The 26,528-nt window shown below is 36.8% G+C and overlaps 2 protein-coding genes across 5 annotated transcripts in view; one reads left to right on the top strand and one right to left on the bottom strand.

Moving 5' to 3' along the window:
• LOC127448472 (TRAF3-interacting protein 1-like) overlaps positions 1–16,430 on the bottom strand; it is a 44,076-nt gene extending 27,646 nt beyond the window's left edge. For 2 of the 4 annotated variants that reach the window (XM_051711012.1, XM_051711013.1), the window contains exons 1-5: positions 16,236–16,426; positions 12,873–12,941; positions 8,523–8,684; positions 7,888–8,016; positions 5,051–5,464 (exon numbers count right to left, since the gene is read on the bottom strand). In XM_051711012.1, the coding sequence (XP_051566972.1) occupies positions 5,051–5,464; positions 7,888–8,016; positions 8,523–8,684; positions 12,873–12,941; positions 16,236–16,358 (897 nt within the window). In that variant the 5' untranslated portion in view covers positions 16,359–16,426. Of the gene's footprint in view, positions 1–5,050; positions 5,465–7,887; positions 8,017–8,522; positions 8,685–12,872; positions 12,942–16,235 lie in introns of all 4 variants that reach the window. The other 2 variants (XR_007898531.1, XM_051711014.1) reach the window with 2 other exon arrangements.
• Positions 16,431–17,941: 1,511 nt separating this feature from the next.
• On the top strand, positions 17,942–20,779 carry LOC127448135 (anterior gradient protein 3-like). The gene is made up of 8 exons (XM_051710450.1): positions 17,942–18,030; positions 18,460–18,570; positions 18,674–18,737; positions 18,831–18,883; positions 19,349–19,425; positions 19,541–19,604; positions 20,167–20,250; positions 20,527–20,779. The coding sequence occupies exons 2-8, from the start codon at positions 18,474–18,476 to the stop codon at positions 20,592–20,594; spliced, it is 507 nt and encodes a 168-aa protein (XP_051566410.1). The 5' UTR covers positions 17,942–18,030; positions 18,460–18,473; the 3' UTR covers positions 20,595–20,779.
• Positions 20,780–26,528: the final 5,749 nt, after the last annotated feature.

Raw genomic sequence — 26,528 nt, 5'->3', positions numbered from 1 at the left:
ACATTAAGCTCTGGCTGACAGACCGTGACTTAGCCTTCAGGTCTGGTAATGATGAACTGTATAGTACAGCCAGGTCCAACCTGAAGAGAGGCATCAAGGAGGCAAAATCAGCCTACAGGCAGAAAATTGAAGGACACTTCAGTAATTGAGACCCACGACGAGTATGGCAAGTTATCCAGCACCTCACAAACTATAAAGGCAGTAAAGACTCAACCACCACCAGCAACAGCGACTCACTAGTGGAGGAATTAAACCACTTCTTCACCAGATTTGAAGTCATGATGGATGAGACCAGGTCTGCACTGCGACCATCTACTGACAGCCTGGCACCTTCTGTCACCACAGCTGATGTCAGGAAAGAGCTCCGTAGTGTCAATCCCAGGAAGGCCGCCGGCCCGGATGGTATTCCGGGGAGGGCACTCAGAGATTGTGCGGATCAGCTGGATCAGAGATATTTTGCAACATTTTTAACCTCTCCTTGTCTACGTGCACTGTCCCCAGTTGCCTCAAGTCTGCCACCACCGTGCCTGTCCCAAAGACAGCTATCAGCAGTCTTAATTATTACAGACCTGTGGCTCTCACCTCCACTGTGATGAAGTGCTTTGAGAGGCTAGTTCTAAGACTCATTAAATCGACACTTTCTCCCGCTCTGGATCAACACACGTTTGAATATAGAGACAACAGGTCAACAGATGATGCCATCAACACAGCTCTTCACACTGCGATGAATCATTTGGAGCACCCGGGGACATCTGTGAGGATGCTGTTTGTGGACTTTAGTTCTGCATTTAATACAATCATCCCCAGCAGAATGGTAACCAAACTGCTCAACCTGGGTGTCAGTGATTACATATGCATATGGATTAAGTTTTTTAACAAATTGTCAGGCTGGGGACATTTTACTCCTCCACTCTGACAAGGTTGCGTGCTGAGTCCTGTCCTCTACTCACTCTACACCCACGACTGTACACCAACCCATAGCACAAATACAATAATTAAGTTTGCAGACAACACCACTGTGGTGGGGCTAATATTAAATGGGGATGAGTCTGCCTACAGGGACAAGGTTGCTGAACTTTCAGAATGGTGCATCAATAACAACCTGGCACTTAACACCTCCAAGTCAAAGGAGCTCGTTATTAATTTCAGAAAACAGGAGGAGGAAACTGCCCCTCTGTACATCGGGGGAGAAATTGTGGAGAGGGTGACCACCTTTAAATTTCTCGGCACACACATCTCCCAGGACCTCACATGGACTGTAAACACAACATCTCTGGTGAAGAAGGCACAGCAGCGGCTGTACTTCCTGAGGACACTGAGGTAAACCAATCTGTCCCAGCAGTTGCTTGTGAACTTTTACTACTGCTCTGTCAAAAGCATACTAACTTACGGCATCTTGGTGTGGTATGCTGGTTGCACTGTGGCCGAGAAAAAAGCTCTGCAGGGAGTCATCAACTCAGCACAGAAAATCACCGGCTCACAGTTGCCTTCACTTGAGGACATTTACAAAACCAGATGTTTATGTCGAGCCAGAAACATAATAAAGGACTCTTCTCACCCCGGCAACCACCTCTTCACTCTGCTACCATCTGGAAGGTGCTATCGGTCTCATAAGACTCCTGAACAGTTTTTATCCGAGCGCCATCGAAGAATTGAACTCTAATTAATAAGGAAACTACACATTATAAGTTACAGGGTTGTGCAATAATACTACTGCTTTTTATTGATTAACTATTTATATTTTTATATTTTTGTACATTTTTATGCCCTTTTGTCTTTAGTTGTTGTATGTATGTTTTCATGTACTGTATGTGTGTACCACTGAGGAGAAGCACTACATTTCATTGAACAGTTGTGCATTGACAATAAAGGTATTCTAATTCTAATTCTGAGATAGTCAGCCCACGCATTTTGTCACATGGCTTGCTGTGCATGACACTGACAAGACTCATAGCATATGGAGGCTCATGCTACTCTCCGCGATCCACGCACAACTAACCACGCGCCCCATTGAGAGCAAGAACCACTAATCGCGACAACGTGGAGATTACCCCATGTGACCCAGGCCCCTCTAGGTTACTATCTTAATGTTAAAACAATGTTACAATACCACCCAAGAGTTGACAATTTCCGTGACATCACCATCAACAAACTTATTTTAAAACAATTCTGCACATAGTATACATGCAGATTTAGTTCGCCTTGGGTCTTTTATTTTGTTCAGGAGAAAAAAAAACATTTGGCTTCTTCCATTGAATACATTTGGTTTTACACTCTTTTTGGTAGCTGAAAGCTTTAGGCACTATCACCAAACACTGTAGGTACAGCAAATTGTCAGAAAAATCGTCAGAAAATGTTAAATGAAAAACTTAGGAGGTCAAACTAATATTATAGGAGCTGTTACATTTGACATGTACTTTATTTGAGATTAATATGAGGTAACCGAAATTTGGGACATAAGGGTCAGAAATTAAGAGGTGCCCCCGAAATTCAAAATATGGAGGCAAAAAAATGCAGCCGTAATGTTTTTTATTTGTAACAGCTTATACCGTTTTTAAAGGGGTCATGGAATGGAAAGAGGGAGAGAGACAGGCCAAGTGTGGTCAACTGAACACCAAAAGAGGACCTATCTGGATATAAACTTTTTGTGGATATAACATGCCTTACACAGTCTTTGACCATTGTCATGTTTATTGTGCCACTTTTAAAAGACGTGTTGTCTGTTACAACTTAGAAAAGGAGACTCTGTTCGGCTTCATTCAGCTGCTCTGCATCTTGCTATTCTTGTGCCCATCTGCGCTATTTTTAATAGTTGGTGTATATAAACAAGCACTAGTTGGATGTCTTTATCAGTGTGGACTGCTTGTGAACCAGTCATAATATGATTCAAGCTTTGCAAAGGAACTGTAATTGAAGAATGGGGCAGTTAAAAACACTTGGACTTGACAGCAAAACTGGGAGTAAACAGTTTAATTCATTAATTCATGTAATCAGTGGACCTCAGGGAAGATAATACAATTATTTAAAAAAATAGCATTTCATGAACCCTTTAATATTCTATTATAGTCCTAGTTACACATATCATAGCATAAAATATGCAATGATGTCGATTTAATTTAGAAATGCACCGATGTATCAGCCAATTATTGACTAAATTAAAACCATTGGTATAACGGTTATAAGCAGGAAAATGCCAACCTGAAAAAGCAATGGTTTATTTATAATTAATTAGTAACACACTTAGTAAAAACTATGTGAATTCACATGCACAATCCAGAAATAATAATACTAGGGCTGCAACTAACGATTATTTTGATAATCGATTAATCTTCTAATATTTACTCGATTAAACGATTAATCTGATACAAAAGACATTTTATTTCCTGTATTTTATTAAAATATGATTTTAAACAAAAAACTGAAATGATAAAGGGTGTAAGGAATTGGTTCGATTTACATTACTGAATTCACGATTCTATACTCTTACAAAATTTGTATCAAAACTTGAACAAAGCCTGAATCATGAAAAGTTAAGTTTGAATTTATTATTATTATTAATATTATCATTATTACTTTTACTTTCAGTACATATGCAAAACAGTTCCTTTCATTACTTGTAAAACTAAACGTACAAAAAATTATTGTTCATTAAAGAGTAAAATTATCCATCAGGATGGAGTGCGACAAAAAAAAAAAAATCAGCCCAGCAAAGGGCAATGGTGACACCAGAAAAGAAATATTAATAATTCTGCCCAGCTGAAAAATTAATCATAATGTTAGATACATATGCTTGTACACTGTCACTGATTACATACATTTTAAGTCATTTAAATTAATATTGTAGGTATATGCTCATGGCATATATCCACCTAACCGATAATGAAATTCGTTGTCGATGATTTCCATTATCAACAATAATAGATTTTATTGATTAGTTGTTGCACCCCTAAATAATACCCACAATATGTAGAAGGGATGGCACTCCTAAGAACATGTAATTTTTCATTTTTATTTTTGCTCGTTCTCACATTAATATGGAAAAAACTTGGACGTGACAGTTGTGAAAGCGGCACTTAGCCATAGGCTGCATGATGAGGGAAACCATCTAAAACACTTTGAAACTCGCAGACATTGGTATAATATCCACTAATGGTGCACAACTTATTGAATTAAGATTGAAATGGTAATATGGGCTTGCATGATTACTTAAAAAGTAATAAAAAGCTGAGCTTTAAAATATAGTTTGTATTCAGCGCTTCAGTCAGCGCTGCGTGTGCATGCGGCGCCCTCTAGCGGTCTGCATGGCATTATACATCATAAGAATATAATACAGAATTTAAAAGTGGGTTTTGTTCTGGGGCCTGGGTAGCTCAGTGGTAAAAGACGCTGGCTACCACCGCTGAAGTTCACTAGTTCGAATCCCAGGGTGTGCTGAGTGACTCCAGCCAGGTCTCCTAAGCAACCAAACTGGCCTGGTTGCTAGGGTGGGTAGAGTCACATGGGGTAACCTCCTCGTGGTCGCCATAATGTGGTTCGTTCTCGGTGGGGTGCGTGGTGAGTTGAGCGCGGATGCCGCGGTGGATGGCGTGAAGCCTCCACATGCGCTATGTCTCCATGGCAACACGCTCAACAAGCCACGTGATAAGATGCGCGGGTTGATGGTCTCAGACGCGGAGGTAACTGGGATTCATCCTCCGCCACCCGGACTGATGCGAATCACTACGCCACCACGAGGACTTAAAAGCGCACTGGGAATTGGGCATTCCAAATTGGGTGAAAAAGGGGAAAAATCCCCCCCAAAAAAGTGGGTTTTGTTTCTTTGGTTAAATCTTTTTATTTTTCCAATGATGTGGTTGACATTGTGTGGTCATGCAAATGATATAGTAGGTTTATTCTTTTGCTGTAAGAGCAGATGGGAACACAAAAATAACATGCATTGCTGTCTTCCATGTGCCTCTATAAAAGTTTACCCGATTATAGTTTACTTCAGCATTCCCAAACCAGATATGTGAAAAGGGCCCACTAAAAGCAGAGAAAGGAGTACAACTACCTTTTTATCGGCTCTGTCCTTCAGCTTCTCCTCCGTCTCTTTGTGTCGTTCTTTTTCTTTTTCTCTCTCCCGTCGTTTCTCTCGCTCGCGGTCTTTCTCCTTGTCTCGTTCTCTCTCTCTGTCTTTATGCGGTTCTCGTTCTCTTTTCTTCTCCCTCTCTTTATCTCTCTCTCTCTCCTTATCCCTGTTGCGCTCCTTCTCTTTCTCACGGTCCTTCTCTCGGGTCTTGTCTTTCTCCCGGTCACGGCTCTTGTCCATGTCTCTGTCTTTTGTCCTGTCTCTTTCACGTCCCTTGTCAGTCCTCTCGGCATCTCGCCGTCTGTCCTTGTCATCCCTCCTGCTCTCCTGATCTTTGGATCGATCTGGATCTTTTTGCTCTCGGCTCCCACTGCTCTCCTTGATGCCCTTCCTCTCCTGAACAAAACAGCCAGAGACAACATCATATATTCTCTTTTATAACAATAAGTACAACAAAAAAGGGATAATAATGTACAGTCAGCATGTTCAATATTGCTGATTATAAAATTGATAGTTCCAACTCCAGATTATGATTGGATGGGCCATGTTTAAAGCTGTTGTAAATGTTGATCAATGCACTTTTGTGGCCACACATTCAGTATTAACATTGCTATTTTGCTTGTTAACCAAAAACAGCCTAGAGTTAGGCTAATGAACTATTTTACTTGGCAGAAGAAGATTTTTATTACCATTATTAATAATGTAACAATTTGTTGAAAATTTGGCTACATTCACACCGCAGCTGAATGTGACCCAAATTTGATTTTCTGCTCAAATCGAACTATTTTTTCAGAGGTTGTTCACCTCTGAAAAAATATTACATTTTAAATGTTGCCCATATGAGATACTGGTCTGAAAAGCCAATGTTCATAACACTCCTTGAACATACATATAACAAACTCTGGCATGTTCATCATTACAATATGAATTAATAATACATTAAATTGCATTTAAAAATTGTATAAGCTGTTTTTAAGCAGATAGAAAACTTACCAATCTAATAAGACAGCAAGTGATGAAGAAAGATGTCTTGATGGATAAAGTCTTTTTAAATAAAGTAATTTGCCTTCATATGGTGCAATTTAATTATCATCGAAGCTCAAGAGTGTAATATTAGTTATGAGTAAACACACCATAAAAACGACATAACATAACTTTTCTTAACTTACAAACAGTATATCTATAATTATTTCATATTTCCATTGACTTGCTTGCATTTGCATTTTTATACAGTTTGGAAAAATATAGAAACTGTGTTTTCTGCGCAAGGGGAACATTTACAGTACATACATCTATCTCTGTATCTTTTTCATGTTTTACTATGTGTAGTCCAAACGAATCACTGAACCCAAATGTTGAGCCAATAATTTTGTTTTATTTTCTTAAAAATTAACTGAATCCAATAACTACAAAAGATACACTGCCTAGCCAAAAAAAAGTCGCCGTTTGGATTTAAATAAGCAGATACTTAAGAGCCTATAATTGGATCATTATTGCAGTGATTAATATGTTTCAGCTGGCAAAAATTCTTTAAAGCCTAACCGATGAATTGTGTAGTTCCTCATATCTTAAACAACCATGTCAGAAGACGTATCCTGTGGTCGTGGAAAAGATGTTACTGTGTTTCAGAAGGGGCAAATTATTGGCCTGCATTAAGCAAAGAAAACAACTAAGGAGATTGCTGAAATCACTGGAATTGGGTTAAGAACTGTCCAACGCATTATTAAAACCTGAAAGGTTAGTGGTGAACCATCAGCTTCTCGGAAGAAATGTGGTCGGAAAAAAAATCTTGAATGATCGTGATCGGAGATCACTAAAACGCTTGGTTCGTAAAAAAAAAATAAATAAATAAATAAATCACAATGCGATGAGAACTTACAGGATTGGGACTAAACAGTTGTGTGGCCACAAGAAAGCCACTTGTTAGTGAGGCTAATCGGAAAAAACGACTTCAATTTGCTAGAGAGCATAAAGATTGGACTGTAGAGCAATGGAGAAAAGGTCATGTGGTCTGATGTGTCCAGATTTACCCTATTCCAAAGTGATGGGCGCGTCAGGGTAAGAAAGGAAGCGCATGAAGCGATGCAGCCGGTACGACTCTCCCGTCATCAATACAAGATCTTGGCCAAAAATGTATGCAATTCTGGACGGAAATAAATGTTGTGACATTGCATAAGGTTGCTGAAACAATGCCACGACAAATGCATGCCTTAATCAAAGCTAAAGGTAGTCCAATGAAATGTTAGAGTATGGTACTTTATTTTTTAGCCAGGCAGTGTATGACTCGTAATTAAACATTTTAAACAAAAACACATCTATATATGCCGGAAATCAAGTGCACAAATTACAAATGTTGAGATGGATTAATGTAAAAAAATCACTCGCACTGAAGGCGCACTGGAAAAAAAATCTGAAATGTATTTGGTTTATTTCCACATAAGAAAGTGGCCCAGATCGGATTAGAAAATGTCAGATTTAATGCCCTTGTGACTGTTCACATGGTCATCCAATTAACAGATCTGTGTCACACGCGTGTGGGAAAAAAAATCAGATTTGGGCCACATTTAGCTGTGGTGTGAACGTAGCCTTAGAGTCTTATATCATATTGCTACTGCTGCAGTTTTAAAAAAGCAATAAGTACATCTTTTTTTAAACATGCATCTTTTAAAAATAAATATATGAAATTCCAGATATAATGACTGAAAGAAAATGACGTGAGAAGAAAGCCCAAGGGGACAAGCTGAGGAATGATTAGTGATTTTTGACAAAACAAAAGTCTTGTTTGGCTGAAACTGTCAACATTGACAAGCAGTTCTTACCTCTCTGTCTCTGTGGCGCTCCCTGCCCTCGCGGTTCTCCTTGTCCTGTGATCTGGAGGTGCTGGGCTTCCCCTTCAGGTCCAATTTTTCTCCTGATAACACCCGCCTAACAGCCTCGTCACTGGAGAGCTGAGACAGCGACATTACAAACAGTTTAACAACAACTCAGGCTAATGAACACGTGACCCAAATGACCATTATCATGCTTTCGCACTAGGGCTTCGCACAGACTTTAGAAAATATATCTCAATAATTTTACTGTACTTGGGTCACCTCAGTTGTGTTAGCAGTCCAGGTCCTTAATCATTAAGCTGTACCCTTTTTATATCTTTTTATCATGCTATCTCATAAAATATCCCAGTGTGTCGTACAGCAGCAAAGCTGTCAATCAGCCCAACATTCACACCTGCTCTTTGCCCTGCATACATCACTGGGTTCCCCTGATAATGCTGTTGGCACTGTTCCATCCCTCCTAAACCTTCAGGAAAGCCCAAGGGTGCAATTAAATGAGTATGTCTATAAATTACCCCTGCTTGAGTATATTAGTCTTTAGTCAGTCACTAGTTAAATGGCTTTGAGTGAATCCTACAGGACACAAGTACAGTAGCTGAGTGGTCCTTAATCGCTGGACTGACCTTGTTGAGGCAGCACTTAGCAATGGCGTGCAGCAGCTCGTTGGTCTTCTCTGGTTCGTGTCCAGCTACGATCCGAGCAGGTTTAACAGACAAGGGCTCTCCGCTGACCAGCATCACCACATCGATGGCCTTTTGAAGAAACGCTATTTTTGAGTCTTTATCCTGTAAGGCACATGAAGAGAACTGACATTTGTATAGTTAAGTAATAATTGACTTCGATTCTGATTTCACTAAATGATTCTGATTCCATTTCCACTAGCATTAACGATTCTTTTAGTACTTTAAGAAGAATCTAAGGCCACGTCCACACTAATAAGTTTGCCATCGAATAACCCATCGATTTTACTATGTTTATGCCTCTCATCCACACTGGAACAGAGTATTCCTTCATCAAACATGGAGACTTTTGAAAATGCTCTGCATTACTGCATATTTTTGAATGTGATGACTACAGGTGCCATTGAGCATGACTCACATTTTTATCATTAAAATCGACCCAAAAGGGACATACATTATTGACTTTATCCTAGGCTAGAAGATACAGGCTATAGGCAATTTTTCAGTAACAAGTTTATTATTTGTGGTTTGACAGCTTGAATTAAGCCTAGGTTATAAAAAGAAAGAAAAAATGCATAATAAACGTCACCCATTAATCTTCCATTTTGCGCAGTTGCACTTGCTGTTGTTTTTTTCTACACCAACCTGCAAACTCATCAATGTCACATTGTTCATTCTTGAAGATCAGCATAAACCTTCATATGTAACTTTTGTCTGTCTAGATGATGTGATTCACTGTTTTGGACTGCCAGCTATTTTCTATGTAAAAAGCAGCATACAAGTACAGCTCCAGTCTACTTGAATGGGAAAAGACCAAAATCCCCAAAACGGTTGGTCAAGATTACTATCAAATAACACTTTTTTTTAAATCAGCAGTAAAATCTGACAACACTGGTATCATAAATTGTACTCCTTTTTCTCCGATTACGCAAAAAAAAAAAAAGATTTTTCCCACCTTGTAAAGCTAATGTGCATGCACGTTCTCGAGTTGATTGCCAGATGATGTCTGTATCTAAAAGGTGATTGGCTCATTTACCTGTAAGGCAGGACTTGCTTTCTACATCTGTTCCACATTCTCCCATTCATTTTAACAGAAGTGACCCTTCTCTGCTAAATAAACTCTGGTTATAATCAATGAAGTCGTTCAATGAAGCTGTCTGCATGTCCCACTGAAAACTTTTCTTGTACTTTTCTTGTCTCTTTCTTCTGGATAAAAGCATCTGCTAAATGACTAAATGTCAAAGTAAATGACTTGCGAGGCTTAGTAATCGTGTTAAAGTCGCGATGAATAAAGTGCCTTGCGCTGTTGTATTGAACTAGGGTGCATTCTATTCAGAAGTAATCATCCCTTTGCACTTCGAAGTCTTTACCATTTACTGTGAGAGCTTTGAAAAGCTAAAAGGTGTGGGGCTAACAAATAAGGGTCATTCGGAAATTCTGTTTGAAGCGATCTTACAGCATGACTATCATGATTGTTCTCCCTTCAAAGTGCCCTTCCGAGGCTGATTTATCACATTTGGAACTCAGACCGAGCAGAAAATGTTCAAGGAACAAAAAGACGTCACTTCCTTAAACCATCTTGAAATGGTCTATTCCTTACACACACACACACTCTTCTTCTTCTTTGATCCCTAGTCAACGATAGGATGGGGTTTCCTTCGGAGCCCATATGCTACTGTGGGTACCGCTGGATTTCAGACTTCGCTCAGAATGCTTTTCCATGCTTTTTGATCCATGGCAATGGCCTTAGCATGACAGAGGGTGGATCTTCTTCAATTTGTTTTGACCATGTCTTCTTGGGCGCTGCTCTTTGAATTTCCCACTCTGTTGGACGTTTTCGCCAGAGAAGCTGGTACGGTGTCCTGGTAATGCTCATTCTGCAGATGTGCCCGAACCATCTCACACACACACATACACACACACTGAATAAAATTAAGGGATTCACAGCCCAATTGAAGTTGTCATTCCCAAAAGTTTTGCAGTTTGTACATGGCTGAATATAAGAAAAAAAAAAAAATAGAACAAATGCTGACTTATTGCTCCACATCTGGTTCCAATAGACTTTGTTTCAGCAATGGCACTATGTTTAATTACAGGGAAAGTCCCCCTGGAGCAAGCTGGTATAAAGAGCATTGCTCAAGTTGCTCAAGGATCATCCCTTGTGGGATCAGAGCCTGCAACCTTTCAGGTACCTCCCCCATCATCTTTAACCTACCAAATTTTTGGTGGTGTAGCTTAGTTACCATAGACTTAACTGCACTGCTGTATTCGTACATAAAGCAATAACACTGACTTGGTCCTTTTAACACAACTATACATCATCAAAAGATGTGTGACGATGCATTCACTCCATTAAACTATCTTTTGTTTCTGTATTTCTGCTTTGCTGGTTATAATGAAGTGCAACTGTCTGTGTTCCCATTTAATGCTTTTATACTTCATGAGGTCCCTAATGAGCTCCCACAGGCAGAACAACCTGTATGCTGATGCGATCTGTTATTATTTTACATACTCAACAGTGTTTATCCATCTTCTAGCTAAAGAACATATATACCATAAAACATTTTCAAAGGGCTAACCAGTAAAGTTTCATAAAAATAAAAAAAAAGTTGTTCCTCACAAATTGAGAAAAATAGTAGAACTATTATGGATCACCCAAACAAACTCTCACTCAGACCCAGGTGGTGTGATGATGGGCCCTACTGCTTCACTTTGGGGAGGACATGTATTATGCATGCCGGGACATCAAAGGCCACGGCTCTTCATGGCTCCGCCCAGCGTTTGGAGCAGGATCAGACATGAACTCCTCACTTTGCACGCATAGGACAGTGGTAAGCTAGTCACATGCTTCTCTTACAGAGTTACGGTGATACTGATCTGTGTAAAGCTAGTTAACGACACTAAGCTTTTAACTTTGAGTTTTATCACACCCCATGGCTCACCTAGAAGAGGGACATTGGCACGCTAATTAAAGAGTCTTGAGTTACACTCAGTTATCTGATCAATGTCACACCTGAACAACAAAAACACAGCCGAGTTGAAGTTACTGTTGCTATAGAGAATCCTTCTAACAAGATAAAAATCCCTAAGGACAAGATAAATAGGTAATGAGGCAGGAAGGTCAGACATGAACAAGAGGTCAATTGTAGCATGATGTATCAAGTGCCAAATAAGAGGATTCATTGCAGAGAACCACAAAACTGTCATGATTTTAAGGCAGCACTGAAGTAAGTCTCTGATTTGCACATATTTAGGCTAAATATGCATACTTGTATAGCCTAACATTTTTTCTTAAAGGAATAGTTCATCCCAAACATGAAACTTCTGTCATCACTTACTCACCCTCATGTTATTTCAAACCTATATGGCTTCCATAGAATACAAAAAGAGACTCAGTCACCATTCACTTTCTTTGCATCTTTTTTCCATGCAATGAAAGTGAATGGTGACTGAGGCATTCAGACCTTTACTGTACATCATCTTTTGTGTTCCACATAAGAAACGAAGTCTTATGGGTTTGGAACTACATAAGGTGAGTAAATGATGACAGAATGTTCATTTTTGGGTGAACTATGCCTTTAAAGGAATAGTTCACCCAAAAAGGAAAATTCTCTCATCGTTTACTCACCTCATGAAATCACAGATGTGTATGACTTTCTTTCATCTGCAGAACTAAAACGAAGATTTTCGGAATAATTTCTCAGCTCTTTTGGTCCCTACAGTGCAAGTTAATGGGTGCCAAAATACTGAAGCTTAAAAAAAAAAATCACATAAATCAGCATAAAAGTAATCCATAAGACTCCACTGGTTAAATCCATGTCTTTAGAAGCAATATGATAGGTGTGGGTGAGTAACAGATCACTTTCACATTCTTCTTCTTGTGTTTTTGGTGATTCACATTCTTCATGCATATCGCCCCCTACTGGGCAGGGAGAAGAATTTCTAGTAACAAATTACTTAAATATTGATCTGTTTCTTACACACACCTATCATATCACTTCTGAAGACATGGATTTAACCAGTGGAGTCTTACAGATTACTTTTATGCTGATTTATGTGATTTTTGGAGCGTAAACAATTTGGCACCCATTCACTTGCATTGTATGGACCAACAGAGCGGAGATATTCTTCTTAAAATCATAATTTGCGTTCTGCAGAAGAAAGAAAGTCATATACATCTGGGATGGCAAGAGGGTGAGTAAATGATGAGAGAATTTTCATTTTTGGGTGAACTATTCCTTTAAATCCTAAACATTCTAAATAGCACTTTATGACTGTTTAGAGGCGGTTTACCTTCACATTATCTGACTTCATCTCTGACTCTGCATAAAGTCCTTTCATAAAGCCTGTGGTACGAATAACCTGCAAATTAGAAAACAAAAATGTACATTTTGCAATAATGAAAACACACACACACAACAGGGCTCAAACTTAAAAAGCAAAAAAAATATTATGCTGTCTCAGTCAGGCCAGTTGTTTTTGCTGGTACTTGTCCAGCCCTTTTTTCTTTCTTTTTTTTTTGCAGCAAATTTTCTGTATCAGAAGGAAGTACATACAAAAGGTACGTTTTCACATTCAAATTGTTTTATTTGCAATAAAAGCTCCATAACAGCTATAAATACATAAACACACTTTTGCTGGTAAACAATAGCATATAGTAACCTAACTTGTTTATAAACGTCAACCCATTTGCACTGATGCTTTAAAGACTACCACAGATCATTCTTGCAATTTTGATCATCTGTGTTAGCCAGCTAGATAATTTTTCCCAGGTGAAATATTTAAATTAGTAATTGCAACAAAAATGTTCAATTCATCAGAAAACCAAATGTTTAAATTATAAAAACACAGAACTGGCCCAAAAGGGCAAGTGACAGTTCTGTTAACTAGCCCAAAACGTTCTCACACTGGCTGAGGACTATATGGTTATCCTTATAATTGAGTTCTGATTAGTGGTCAATCGATATGGGTTTTTTAATGGCCGATGCCGATATCCAGAGAGCAATGTGGCTGATAGGCTGATACAATACCGATATATCACGCAATTTAATATAGTAAATAACAAACATAAAATTGCTAAAATTAATAAACCCTTTATTTTAAATTAATAAAATGTATAAACTCTTATTTACTCAATTTCACACAAAACTTTAATTTGTTTAAAACTTCTAAAAAAGAATCTAAAATATTATATTGTATTTTAAATCGTAGAAAGCAGTTTCTTCTGATTTCTGTTTATTCATCAAATTTTTGTAATTTATTTGCACATGAAGAAATTGTTAATATATTAGGAAGAAGGAAATAACAGTACGCACAGTAGTCCAGCAACCATGGATGGCATGTCCACATTAGCATATCGCATTTTCTAAAAAAAATACAGAATCAAACCAATTTGTACATACAGTGCATAGTGAATAAGACATTTACTTACAGCACACGTGAAGTGCTTTTACTTTGAAGTTGCACTCACAAGCTCATGAGGATCCAGCGCAAGCTGCAGCAATCTCCTGACACTTTAAACGGCCTGGATCGCCTGCTTGGACTGTCACGGACTGACCGTATGATTGTGAATAAGAGGAACTTTTGATCCTGATCCTGAAGTTTTGATTCTTGCTGATAGAATACGCACTTCAGAGGAAGATATTAGAGGGGCGCTCGATGGGAAGAAAACGCTGGATTTTCATGAGGTTCTTGAATTACATCTGTTTAAACGAGATATCTGCAGACAGTATATAATAGAAGTTTTATTGATATTTGTTTTATCATTAGAAAAGAAAGTTAAAAGTTACAGGAAATTGCTGAGGAGAGGTTGATAGAATACGTGTTTTAGAGGTAGATAAATGAGCGCACAGGATGCTGGATTTGCTCAACTTTTGTGAGGTTGGTTTATTACATCTGTTTAAACGAGATGCGCACATATTTGAAGATGGTATATGATATTCGTTTTATTGATATTTGCCTTTTTATCATTAGACAAGACAATTAAAAGCTACAGGGAACTGTTGAGGAGAGACAGGGAGAATGAAACAGGCGAGCACTTTAACATTATGAGCTCAAACGCGTCTGCCGCGGCTCTGATATGCAGACCGTTTAAATGAAACTGTGTTGCACACCGGTCTATTATCGTAGTAACACGATGCACGTAACAACAAAACGAACCATGACTGGTCGTTTACATGTCTCAGTCGCTACACATGCAAGCAGGCAATTCTCGGTGCCCTCAAGAAAAAAAAAATAATAATCGGCCAAACGGGAAAATTTATCGGCCGATGCTGATAATTAAAAAAAAGTCAGAATATCGTCCGATTTATCGGCCTCTGCGATATATCGGTCGACCACTAGATCTGGTTAACAATGGTGGAGAAATAATTTACAGTAAAGTGAGGATTTCATCAGTAGTACATGCAATCATAGCTAAATTCAGTATGACAGCAAAATGTGGTTAAACGCTATACATTATTGTAAATTACTGTCTGTATAGTATGTCATATATAACTGAAGATGTCAAACTGTGGCATGACTCCTGTGAGTATGCTGTCAGTGGACAGACGGTGTGACCTTTAGGGTGATTGTGTCTGTCTAACTAATCTTAGCTGAGCCTCCAACCCACAGGTCTATCTCTGGCTACAAACACATCCACTTCATCCTTAAATGCCCTCTTCTTTTACCTAATACTGTATATATAACCAGGTATACAGTCAAAACTTTGGATGACACTTTAAGTTTACACCCACATTTTTATCCAAAGTAACTTGATAGTGCAAGCAAGGTAGACATATTTATCAGTTTGTGTTTTCCCTGGACATCTAACCCATGACCTTGCTCTACATTTCATTATACATTTAACCAACGTGTAAATCTTTTCCCTAAAGCTAGCACCATATCTATTTCCAGAGCCAGGTAAAAGTGCAATTAAACAGAGTAATGTTCCATTTGTAGAGGGTCATCACACTAAATAAGTTATCTTAGATTAAATAGGTTATTCTTCACTAATACGATACAATTTCATCAACAAATTGTATCATCTGAATAACTTGCCCTTTTCAATTACAATCAAGATCAATGTCTTGAATAGTGGGCAGATAACATACAATGTTGCCATTCAATTTGGAAAACTTTATTGAGATTCATAAGCTTTATCAATATATCTTCATGTTATCTGAATATGTTCTCATGATTTACACTCATGGTGTACTGGACCCTTTTGTTTTGTTTGCATAGCCATGTGGACATACCTATGCCTAGTAACCAGGTAAACTGGCAATATTGTATTGTTTTACACATAAAATTTAACATTGTGCAGCATTGAACTTATGGTATTTCACACACTGTCCCATGTATGTTGCATAGATGTACCTACAACAATTCTATTCGCCACCATCAACACAGCACATCACCTAAACACTCACACCCTGGAAATTCATCTTGACTTTAGGTGATGAAATATTTAGGTTGATTGTTTGTATGAGAGATCTGACACATTCAGACTGATGCATTATGAAACATCTTTCATGATCTGACGACTATGGGGGCTACATTAGCAGGTTAGCCTATTGCGATCTATAAACTGCATTTGCAGTGTTTAAAGCAGCATGTGTAGGGAAATGAGATACATAAATCACTATTTATGTAACAATAATGTGTTAAAGAACTCACCTCACTGAATATATCGTGCAGGTATCGGAACGGCGGTTTGCTGAGCAGTTTTTCTGTAAGTGGAGGCTTTTTAATCACTTTCCCCAAACTCTCCTGGGTCCTTTTGGCCACCGATTCGTTCATTGCAACACACTAAAGCGGTTAAAAAAAAAAAACGGTCTTTACTGAATTACTCTTGCGTTAGTGTTATGCTAGCTGCAGATTTCCAATGGCCAAACTCTGCTGCTGTTGCCGTGGCGATAGCTTTCTGTCCCACAATCCTCCACTGTGCTAATTCTGCGCCTGCGCGGACACAGTCAATGACCAAAGGTGTCCATAGCAACAACAAACTACAGCGGGTCATAGCTGTCCAAAATCCATGTCAAGTGTTTTATTTATTTTATTTCTAGTACCCGAAACAAAATAAGAGTAAAATATCTGTATTATTACCGGTCATATACAAAATGAAAAAAAAAAAAAAAAAATAAAAAAATAATAATGTATCAATAAATGCATTTGTTTAAATACATAAAATATACTATATTAAATATTTAATTTTAAATACATAAATATATAATAAAATATGTATAATGAATAAATATGAGATATTACAATATGTATGAACATTAAATACTACATAAAAAATAAACCATTAAAAAAATGTTTACTAACAAATAAAATCAATTAAACAAATGTGATTAATACAAATTATTTGAATTATTTTAATAATAAAATGTATTTATGTATTTAAATACATCAATGATTTAATTATAGCATTTTAAATACATGAAATAATAAATTACAATACAATATTTATAATGATAATAATGCTAAGAATTATAAATGCTTGACAAATAATAAAGTTTTTACAGATCATGAATACTAAATAAGTGACAATAAATACAATTAAAAATATTATAATGTATATTAATAAATAATTTATAATGCAATATATAAAAATAATAAATATTACTAAGGACTACTAATTAACAAAACCAAAAAAATAAATTTAAAAAATTTTAATGTATTATTTTATTTATTTATTTAGATACATCAATTATAATATTTTACTTACAGTATTTTAAAAACAAATGCATTACAAATATTTTTAATGATAATACTAATTTTGACAAATTATACAATTTAAAATAATAAAATATCTACAAATACCAAATAAAAATAAATGTATAAATAAAAACAAATAAAATAAAAATGAAACATATTCAAATTAATTTATAAATGTATTTTATTCAGAGAGTTTTTCAATTACTTACAGTAAACAAACATTTGGTCCCCTCAGTCTTGATCTTGCTTACCATAAATGGTAGGCTAATCTGACAGAGAGAGCAAAACTATGTTCAAAACTTCAGGTAGACTTTCAATCTGATCAGATCAGCCTGAACTTTAGGCATGTACATGTAGACCTCCACCTAAAACGGACAGGTGGCTGAGATTGTTGCACGACTTTGCTCACATTTCTGTGATTTCAAACCACAACCTGGAATAGTAAAACATCATGGTACAAAGAATATTGTCTCATTAAATGACTTCACAGACGACTTCAGATTACAAAACCTTTTTACACATAAAAAAAAAAAAATAAAAAAAATAAAAAATAAAAAACCGTCAATTGCCTCATCGTTGAATTTCTATGATTGGCTTATAGAAAATAGGAGAATAATTGAGACTTTCTTTTGTGCAAAACCTGTTTGGGAGGTAACAGAGCATGACTATAAGAATGCCTGCCAAACTAGACAGTAGTTGCTGTCAGACTGAAGAGAAGGACAATAAATCTGGTTCACTTATTTCTCTCCTGGTAAGTTATCTATTACTTGCCTTTTTTATTAACTGTTTTAAAAATTAAAAAAAATTTTTTTTTAGATAATTTTGTGTTATTCTTATTTTACATGTTCTTGTTAGACACTTTTGAGTTACTCTAGCACTCCAAACTTGCCAGCATGTCAAGAATGCTGTTGCTTTTTTAAGGCAAACTGAAAGTACTGTTATAATACGGCTAGAATATCAGTAGAAACCCTTACTTTTAAGTTGTAGCATTTGAAATGATTTTATTAGATTGAAAATCTTTCAAATTAATCTGCTGTGACAGTGTTAACTGGACATTTGCCAACTGATAAGCTTTAGAAGCAAGTTTGTCCTGTTCAGCAGCTTTTCTCAACTAGTAGTTGGTGGACCCAACCATTAAAACAGTCTAATATTCAAAATATTACTCACATTACTCACACAGCACACACTATAATCATGCTGCACTGGACCGCCTGTGTATTACTTTTATTCTTGGTGTTTGGTGAAGTCTCGTCAGAAAGGGAAAAAAAGACAGTCCAAACTCTCTCAAGAGGTATTATTTCGTTTTATATCAACAGATCTTAATGAGACCATTTTTTAAAGTGATCTTGTAGTATAAATACATAAGTCCAGTCTAGAGTAATTTTTGTTTTCAGGCTGGGGCGATGACATCACCTGGGTTCAAACATATGATCAGGGATTGGTTCAAATGGTTGAAAGGTACCTAAAGATTAAAACAAATCACACTGAACTCCATTCTCACCTGTAATTAATGTATTTTGGTTGTTTACACATGTCTCTGTTTTACTGTAGTAAAAAGCCTTTGATGGTCATTCTTCATTTGGAGGATTGTCCTCACAGTAAAGGTTTGCACCTTTAGCATTCTTCATTTAAACAGTCCACATAGCCTGAAATGAACTGAAAATGTAGACATTGTTTTATAGATTATTTGACTGTGCATAGATACATGTAAAGGAATAGTTCAACCAAAAATGAAAATTCTGTCAAACTTGTATAGATTATTCGTCTGTGCATAGACACATGTAAGAATGTCTAAAGGAATAGTTAAATGAAAAATTTAAATTCTGTATGCTGTTATTTTCTTTTCTTTTGCGTGGAGCATAAAAGGTATAACGATTCTTTAAAATTCTCCTTTTGTGTTTCACATGAATGTTGTTTGAAACATTCCTTGAAACAACACGAGTATGTTCATTCTTTGGACCAACTATTCCTTTAAATGACAGTCTGTTAGGCTTTGCATGCAGTATGTGAAAAAAGGCTCCTGCATGACATTTTACTAAACTCACTGTGCTCTCATCGCTCACTTTTAGCTCTGAAAAAGGCTTTTTCTGAACATGAAACAATTCAAAAACTAGCCAAATCAGATTTCATCATGCTCAATTTATTGGTAAAGTACATTGTATTATACAGTATGAAGTTGATGAACATTCAGATGAGATATGGATAAAAATAAAAGCTAGAATATTCTCAGATGTTCTTCACTGTGTGATTGTGATTTTCAGCATGAAACGACTGATAAGAACCTGGCCCCTGATGGCTACTATGTCCCCAGGATCATGTTTGTTGGTGAGTTTCCTTTAAATGACTTGAAAAATAATAGAAGTAATGACTTTTACAGTTAAGGTCACCTAAAAATATATCATAAATACAATATTAACACTGTAATAACTCACACTTTTGAAAAACACATCTATGTCATATTTCAGCCCCAAATGAAATTTAAAAGCAAATAAAAAAAAGTAAAAAAAATGTTTAGCCTTTGTTTAATTATTTATTTTTTCTTTTATTTATTTTTTGCACTGTGGGATTATTTTAATGACAATCCAGCACATATCCAGCCCTCCAGTTCTAATTACTGTAAAATATCATAAAATGACTATTGCAGTGTTGAGATTCTAATGAGAATCACCATGGAGATTAATATGAATAATAAAAAAAAAAAGATATACAGTATATATATATACACAGTATAGAGAGAGAGAGAGAGAGAGAGAGAGAGAGAGAGAGAGAGAGAGAGAGAGAAATGTCTGAATACTTAAGCATTTTGGGTGGAAAACATTCCTAGTTGTCCTATCCTGACGACAAGATTTCACCCTTCCTCATCCTTCCCTTCTCTCCCTCCACCCAGATCCCTCACTGACTGTGCGAGCTGACATTGTTGGAAAGTACACCAACCGAATGTACACTTACGAGCCAACCGACATGGACTTCTGTGAGTGTCTTTCTGTAGTCTAATGAGCTCCACTGAGAGACTGTGGCTTTGGTTGTCAAGCACCTATGCTTCAGCTCGAGCTTTCCGTGTCTGAGTCTCCCAACAGCCGAAGAGAGCTGTTCTTTTATTTATTTACAATCTAACACATGCTATCTCATGCAACCCATCAGCCAAAAAGAATCAGAATGTGCTAATGTTGTTTATTTTTAGATATAGGACTGTTATTAATTCATCATGCATTAATCATATCCCTTGTCTCTATATTTGTTTGTGTAGTGGCAGAGAACATGATGAAAGCCAAGATGTTGCTCAAGGATGAACACGAGGAACATGATGATCTGTGATGGGTACAGAACCTGATTCAAAGACGACATCTTACCCTCTTTCAGACGTGACAAGGTTTCAAGAAACTTCTATGGAAGAAAAAAAAACTTCAATGGAAATTTCTAAAATTTTGTACACAGTATACAGGTGTCTCTTTGTAACTAGCCATTTTCAAATGTGAATAAAGTCATTTGTCAGTTTGAAAGATGCTTCTTTGAGACTTGGGGCCATCTATATTCTAGTGTCCTCCAAAAAGTTACCAAAATTAACTTTTAGGAGACATACGGTATGCCTATGATTTAAAATTGACAGTTTTTCTTTTCTCAAAAGAAAAAAAAAAAGAATTATCTCGCACTCTCGTATCCACATTAAGCATTAAATGCTCTCTGTGATAATGACAATGTCGCTCTCTCTCATACCACCTATTTAGCAAGTAGCATAGTAAGCAAGCAAGAACTTGCTGGGATTTATCGAATCAAAAATGCAAAATAAGACTCATCATGTGAGTCAGTGGCACCTATTGTATGGCTGTACCAAAGTCCCTCCACAAGTCAGTCCACTTGGTGGCTACAGTAGAGTCCCTATCTAACTGAATGGGGAAAGACCACTGATATATATATATATATATATATATATATATATATATATATATATATATATATATAGAACTGGATTGCTCATGACGTCATATCAGTGAAGCCACTGCACCTCTATACTGACATTCCAATGTCCCTATTGACTCAATAGGAAATCATCTCATTTCAGTGAGTAAACATTAGTCATTCAATCACCGATTTTATATCTGAAATCAGCATGTACATCCCTAGAAAGCAAATGTCCCACACATGTAATTATTTATTCAAAGTCGGAATTTTTCCTGTTTCTTGAAAGCCTGAGCGAGTTATGTATATCTGCATCAAACAGTCTACCTCTAACAAACTTAATCAGCGAACAAATCAGCTGAATGTAAACAAGTTCACTGAGACTGAAGTAAGATACAAACAGACATTTTCAGACGTATTTATTGTGATCATTAAAGTGTTTGTTCAGAGTTACTTTTTATGTTTTTATCAAAAGGTGCCTTGTTCTTGCAGTCACTTGAATAAGAGCGCGTGTCTCTCTCCCTCTATCACACGTGCAGCGGGCGCTGAGATTGAGGGACACATGCAAAGCAAAGTTGGTTCAAAGGAAACTGATATGCTAGATTTAAATGGCAAACGAACACATATTTATGACATGTATCCATGTATGACTACAGAGAGCACTTCAACATGAAAACAAGCAATCCTGGGCATTTAAGGCGATTTAGAAATCCCGGTCTGACTTTTATAAAGTCCCTTTCCGGGGGTAAGGACATATTGTCACCCTAAACAAGCAGATATTACAGCTTTTCCTACTTACATTACAACTTGTGGACAGTTTTGCCGCTTCCTTTGGTGGTCGTTGTGCTGCACTGATAGACTAAACACCAGGGCAGGTGAATGCTCTGACATCATGATCGGCGTTTATCTTCTCACTCGTAATGAATATTATCCATAACAAGCTAAATAAACATTAAGCATGATTGTCACTAGAGGGTGAAATGCAACTGTCGTATCCGCAGGTCGGATATGGTGAAACAGGGGTGTTTTCACCTGTCAGTCATTGATGCTCTATGGCAGTTTGGGCATACCAAGATGGCCGCTCGAACACTTCCGGGGGCTTCACCTGCTGCAGGCAGTTTACCGTTGCATCAGCAATCCAGTTCTATATATATATATATATATATATATCAGTGGGAAAGACCGAAATCTCCAAAACCGTTGGTCAAGATTACAATCAAAGAATATATTTCAAGTATCAGCAGTAAAGTCTGACAACAATGGTATCATAAATTGTGCTTCTTTAGCTCAGATTACGCAAAAAAAAAAAAAAAAAAAAAAAAAAAAGACTTTTTAGGCTGGTCCAGTTAATGCACATGCATATTCGCGAGTTGACTGACAGGTGTTGTCTGTATTTAAAAGGTGATTAGCTCTTTTACCTGCAAGGCGGGACTTCCTTTTCTACATCCGCCATATTGGGCGTTCCAATTTTAATACAAGTGGCCCATTTTGGGCTAAAAAGTCTTTGGCTGTATGCATTGTGCGTACCATGAGCACTCCGACTGACCCGGAGAATATCTCAGCAATCATGACGTGTGTCCCATTTTTCTGTCGGCTGTTTAGAATCAGAACAATCGCTGCCCGATTCCTGGTTCCTTTGAGTCGGTTCTTTTCAGTTAAATGGCCAAACGTGTAGGCAAAATGGTCTGAATTGATTTGCAATTCAGTCAGATTCATTCTGACTGCTCAGTGCTCACACGCGCACTGAATCATTTGGAGCGGTTTCTCTCTCAGTAAAATGGTAATATCGAAATACTTTAGAACACAGAGAACAAACAGATTGCTGGATGAAGTGTATATTTACCAACAATCACTTTAAAAATGGCAACTTTTTTTAGATGTTGGCCAACTTTGAGAAACTTTAACTAGTGCCGTGTCATGTGCTTTTTAGAAGTGCTTTGTTTCCATTAGTTAAATTAATGCTTTAGACAAAATCAAGTAAAACTGCATCTCTGAAAGTCATTAGAATTGAACACTTTGTGGACAATCCTGATTCGTGTGGCAAGCCGAAATAACTTTTAATCATTAGCAGGATATGAATGGTTGATATCAATAATTCAAGTTTAATGCCAGTTCTTGATATCAGAAATGTAATTCATTACAACTAGTGGAAATACCAATTCTTGATATCAGTAATTACATTTACACGAGTAAAAACATTAAATCTTAATATAAAAAATTATGTCATCACTTGCAGAAATAGGCTATTCATTCTTGGTATCAAAAAAAATCTATTTCAACTAGTAAAAACTGTAATTCTTGATATCTGTAACTGCATTTGAACTACAATTTCACAACGATCTTTCATCCACTCCTATTCAAAATGCAGTAACGGATATCTAAAATGTATTTCTTACTAGTTGAAATTCCAATTTCACATATCAGCAATGCACTTCTTATTAGTAAAGTATCATTTTTTTTATATAAAAAAAATAATCGTTTTTACCAGCGCAAATGTAATTACTGATATCAAGAAGTCATTTCCACTAGTATAACATTCCTGATATTAAGAATTTGCATTTTAACTAGTGAAAATTGAATTGCTGATTTCAACCATTCATATCCTGCGAATGATTAAAAGTCAATTCGGCTTGCCATAGATACGAGTCATGAGGAACATAAATGCAAAGACTCTTCCAGTATGCAATGACACACATTTTCCACTAGATGGCAAAGCTGACGATGCACAGAAGCCACTGAGAAAACCAGAAGACTTGCATGTGAATACTCTTAAGTAAATGGGCTTTGTTTCTTCCTTATTGCCTCAAGGTAAGAAAAAATATCAATATATCGATTCATTAACTAATAGTTAGAGAGGAGCAGCAGAGAAATATTAAATGATTGCAAAACATACAAATTTGTTAAATATTTTAAATCAAACAAGTAAACACATATGGTGGATAAAGTTTAGGATGGTCTAAATCTCAGATGGCATGTCCATACATACACTGCTCACAGACCATTCACTGACCGTCTGATCCAGATTGCACTCAAACTGGCAAGCAGTAACAGGAAACCTTCAGCTTCAATCTGATTAGCTGGTTTAACACAATTTCTGATGCACCAGTCTGCATGGAAATGAACATAAAGTCATCATTACAAAGTTTTACACGGTTGATGCAATGAGCACTTTTAATGAAGAACTAAATCACTAGATATGACAAAGTTTGCCAGGTCTATGGCATCAAATCGAAGTTTAAAGCACTTCTACAGCTATTAAACAAGATATCCATGCAAGGGCAGAACAGTACATTTCACTTGGTTTTTGAGTTATATATATAAAATAATCAGTAAACATATCACTTTTAAATGAATAGAAATTCCAACTAAAGTCCAGACACATTTATGTTATTTTTACTGGTGTATTCTGTAATGTTGGTCGCTTCTCAACACTTTTGTGTGATCATTTGAATGATTTTATCCATGCTGGTTTATTATTATGGTAACTATTTCAGATTGACCGGCACCTAAATGTAATATAAAAACAAAGCAAACTGTGATTGGTTGCGTACATGTAGTTAGGGTTAGGGTCAAACTGTCTCATCACACTGGACGAGACTTTATGCCATCAAGGCATGTGAGACTAGGATTATGTAACTCTAACAATTTTGGAGCATTGGTTATATAGGATTATTACATGGAGTATTTTACCAGTAATTTCCCTAAAAAGGTGTGTTTGATGCTTAAAAAATGCTGGACCATTTTTAAACAGGATTTAACAAAAGCAGATTTATGGCTATGAGTCAGGAGGAGTTGCTGTGTGTACTGAACGAGGGGGAAGTGACATCCCAAGCCCAGTGTGACAGACTCAGTCCGCTGGTGTTTAATCCTGTGGCCAGCCCAGGGTCACAGAGAGTAATGGAGCGGAGCAGCACGGTCATTCCTCTGCCGACAGAGTGAATTAATGCTGTTTGCCTGGTTACGACTCTGACTGACTCTGGTCTCACAGGCACAGGAAACGGTCTTATTAACGCCACAGATGAGCATATCCACTTACCTTACCTATAAAGCTGCCAGCATTGGCAATACACACACACAGCAAGCCCCTGATGAAAACTAAATGCATACGTTAATAAATAAGTTTAATGTTCACTTTTTAATAGAATAGTTCACCCAGAAAATGGAAATTCTGTTTTTCTGTTACACTCATGTCCTTCCAAATCTGTATGACTTTAATTCTGATGTAAAACTCAAAAGATTTTAAGCAGAATGTTAGGGACTGACAGACTTATTCACCATTCAATTTCATTCTATGGAAACAAGATGCAATGAAAGTCAATGGTGACTGAGGATGTCATTCTGCCTTTTGTGTTCCATGTTATAACATGGTTTCTGCCTTTCTGATGCATTTCTTAATGCACATCCTCACACAAATATGATCAATGTTTGTAATTTGTTTATATCTTCTTCTTTTCTCAGGCACTAGAACAAAACTCAAAACCAAAAAGCAGCAACCAAAAATAGATGTCAGAACAAACCACCTCCAAAAACACTTCAAGGCAAATCTCATGTGTCACTCTTTGACAGCTGGTCTTGCTGGGCTATAGTTTGTTATGTTCAAACTTTATGCAGTTACATTATATAACAGCACAAAGTTGGGAACACTATTTTATTTGTTGTGCAAAGTGTATTCTTCTCCCTGAAGTCCTGGTATTTGCACAGAAGTATCACTGTGTGACAATCATTCGTACTTCTTTCTTTATTTTATTGGACATATGCATGGGTGGCCAAAAATTCAGAAGGATGTTTTAAGAGCTCTAAACTTACTCAAGGAGATGAGTGGGCTGGTCATACAAAAAAATCCTGGCCCCCCTTTTTTTTTTTTTAAAAAAAAAAAGAAAAGAAAAAAGGGAGCAAAAATCAAGGTTACAGTGAGGCAATTACAACAGAAGTGAATGGGGCAAATTTTTGGAATGTTTATAGGCAGAAATGTGAAGCTTATAATTGTATTAAAGCACAAATTAATTCTTATGTTAAAACTGGGGTATTATTTGGTCAGTAAAGTTGTTTAAAAGTCGCTTTTAAGGACATTTTCAGGTTTCAGGGTTCATAGAATTAAGTTTTCATGGCAACAAGTTGTATAATTGGATATAACTTTACACAGAAAAGGTAAGTGAGATTTTATAACACTGAAATCATTTTAACACACATTGTTTACTTCTTGTGGCTATATTTTTGAAACAAGGAGTTTTTCAACATTTATGGATTGGCCCCAATCACTTTAAGTGCCTCAGATTTTTTGTTGTTGTATTGAACCCAGAATATTCCTTTAAAGGCAGATGCTAGATGCACATACTATTTGCACTGGGTCTA

The sequence above is a fragment of the Myxocyprinus asiaticus genome, chromosome 11 (genome assembly GCF_019703515.2).
Source record: "Myxocyprinus asiaticus isolate MX2 ecotype Aquarium Trade chromosome 11, UBuf_Myxa_2, whole genome shotgun sequence".
NCBI classification, from domain to species: domain Eukaryota; kingdom Metazoa; phylum Chordata; class Actinopteri; order Cypriniformes; family Catostomidae; genus Myxocyprinus; species Myxocyprinus asiaticus.
The sequence above is the reverse complement of the archived record's forward strand: the minus strand, read 5'-3'. Positions and strand labels throughout refer to the sequence as shown.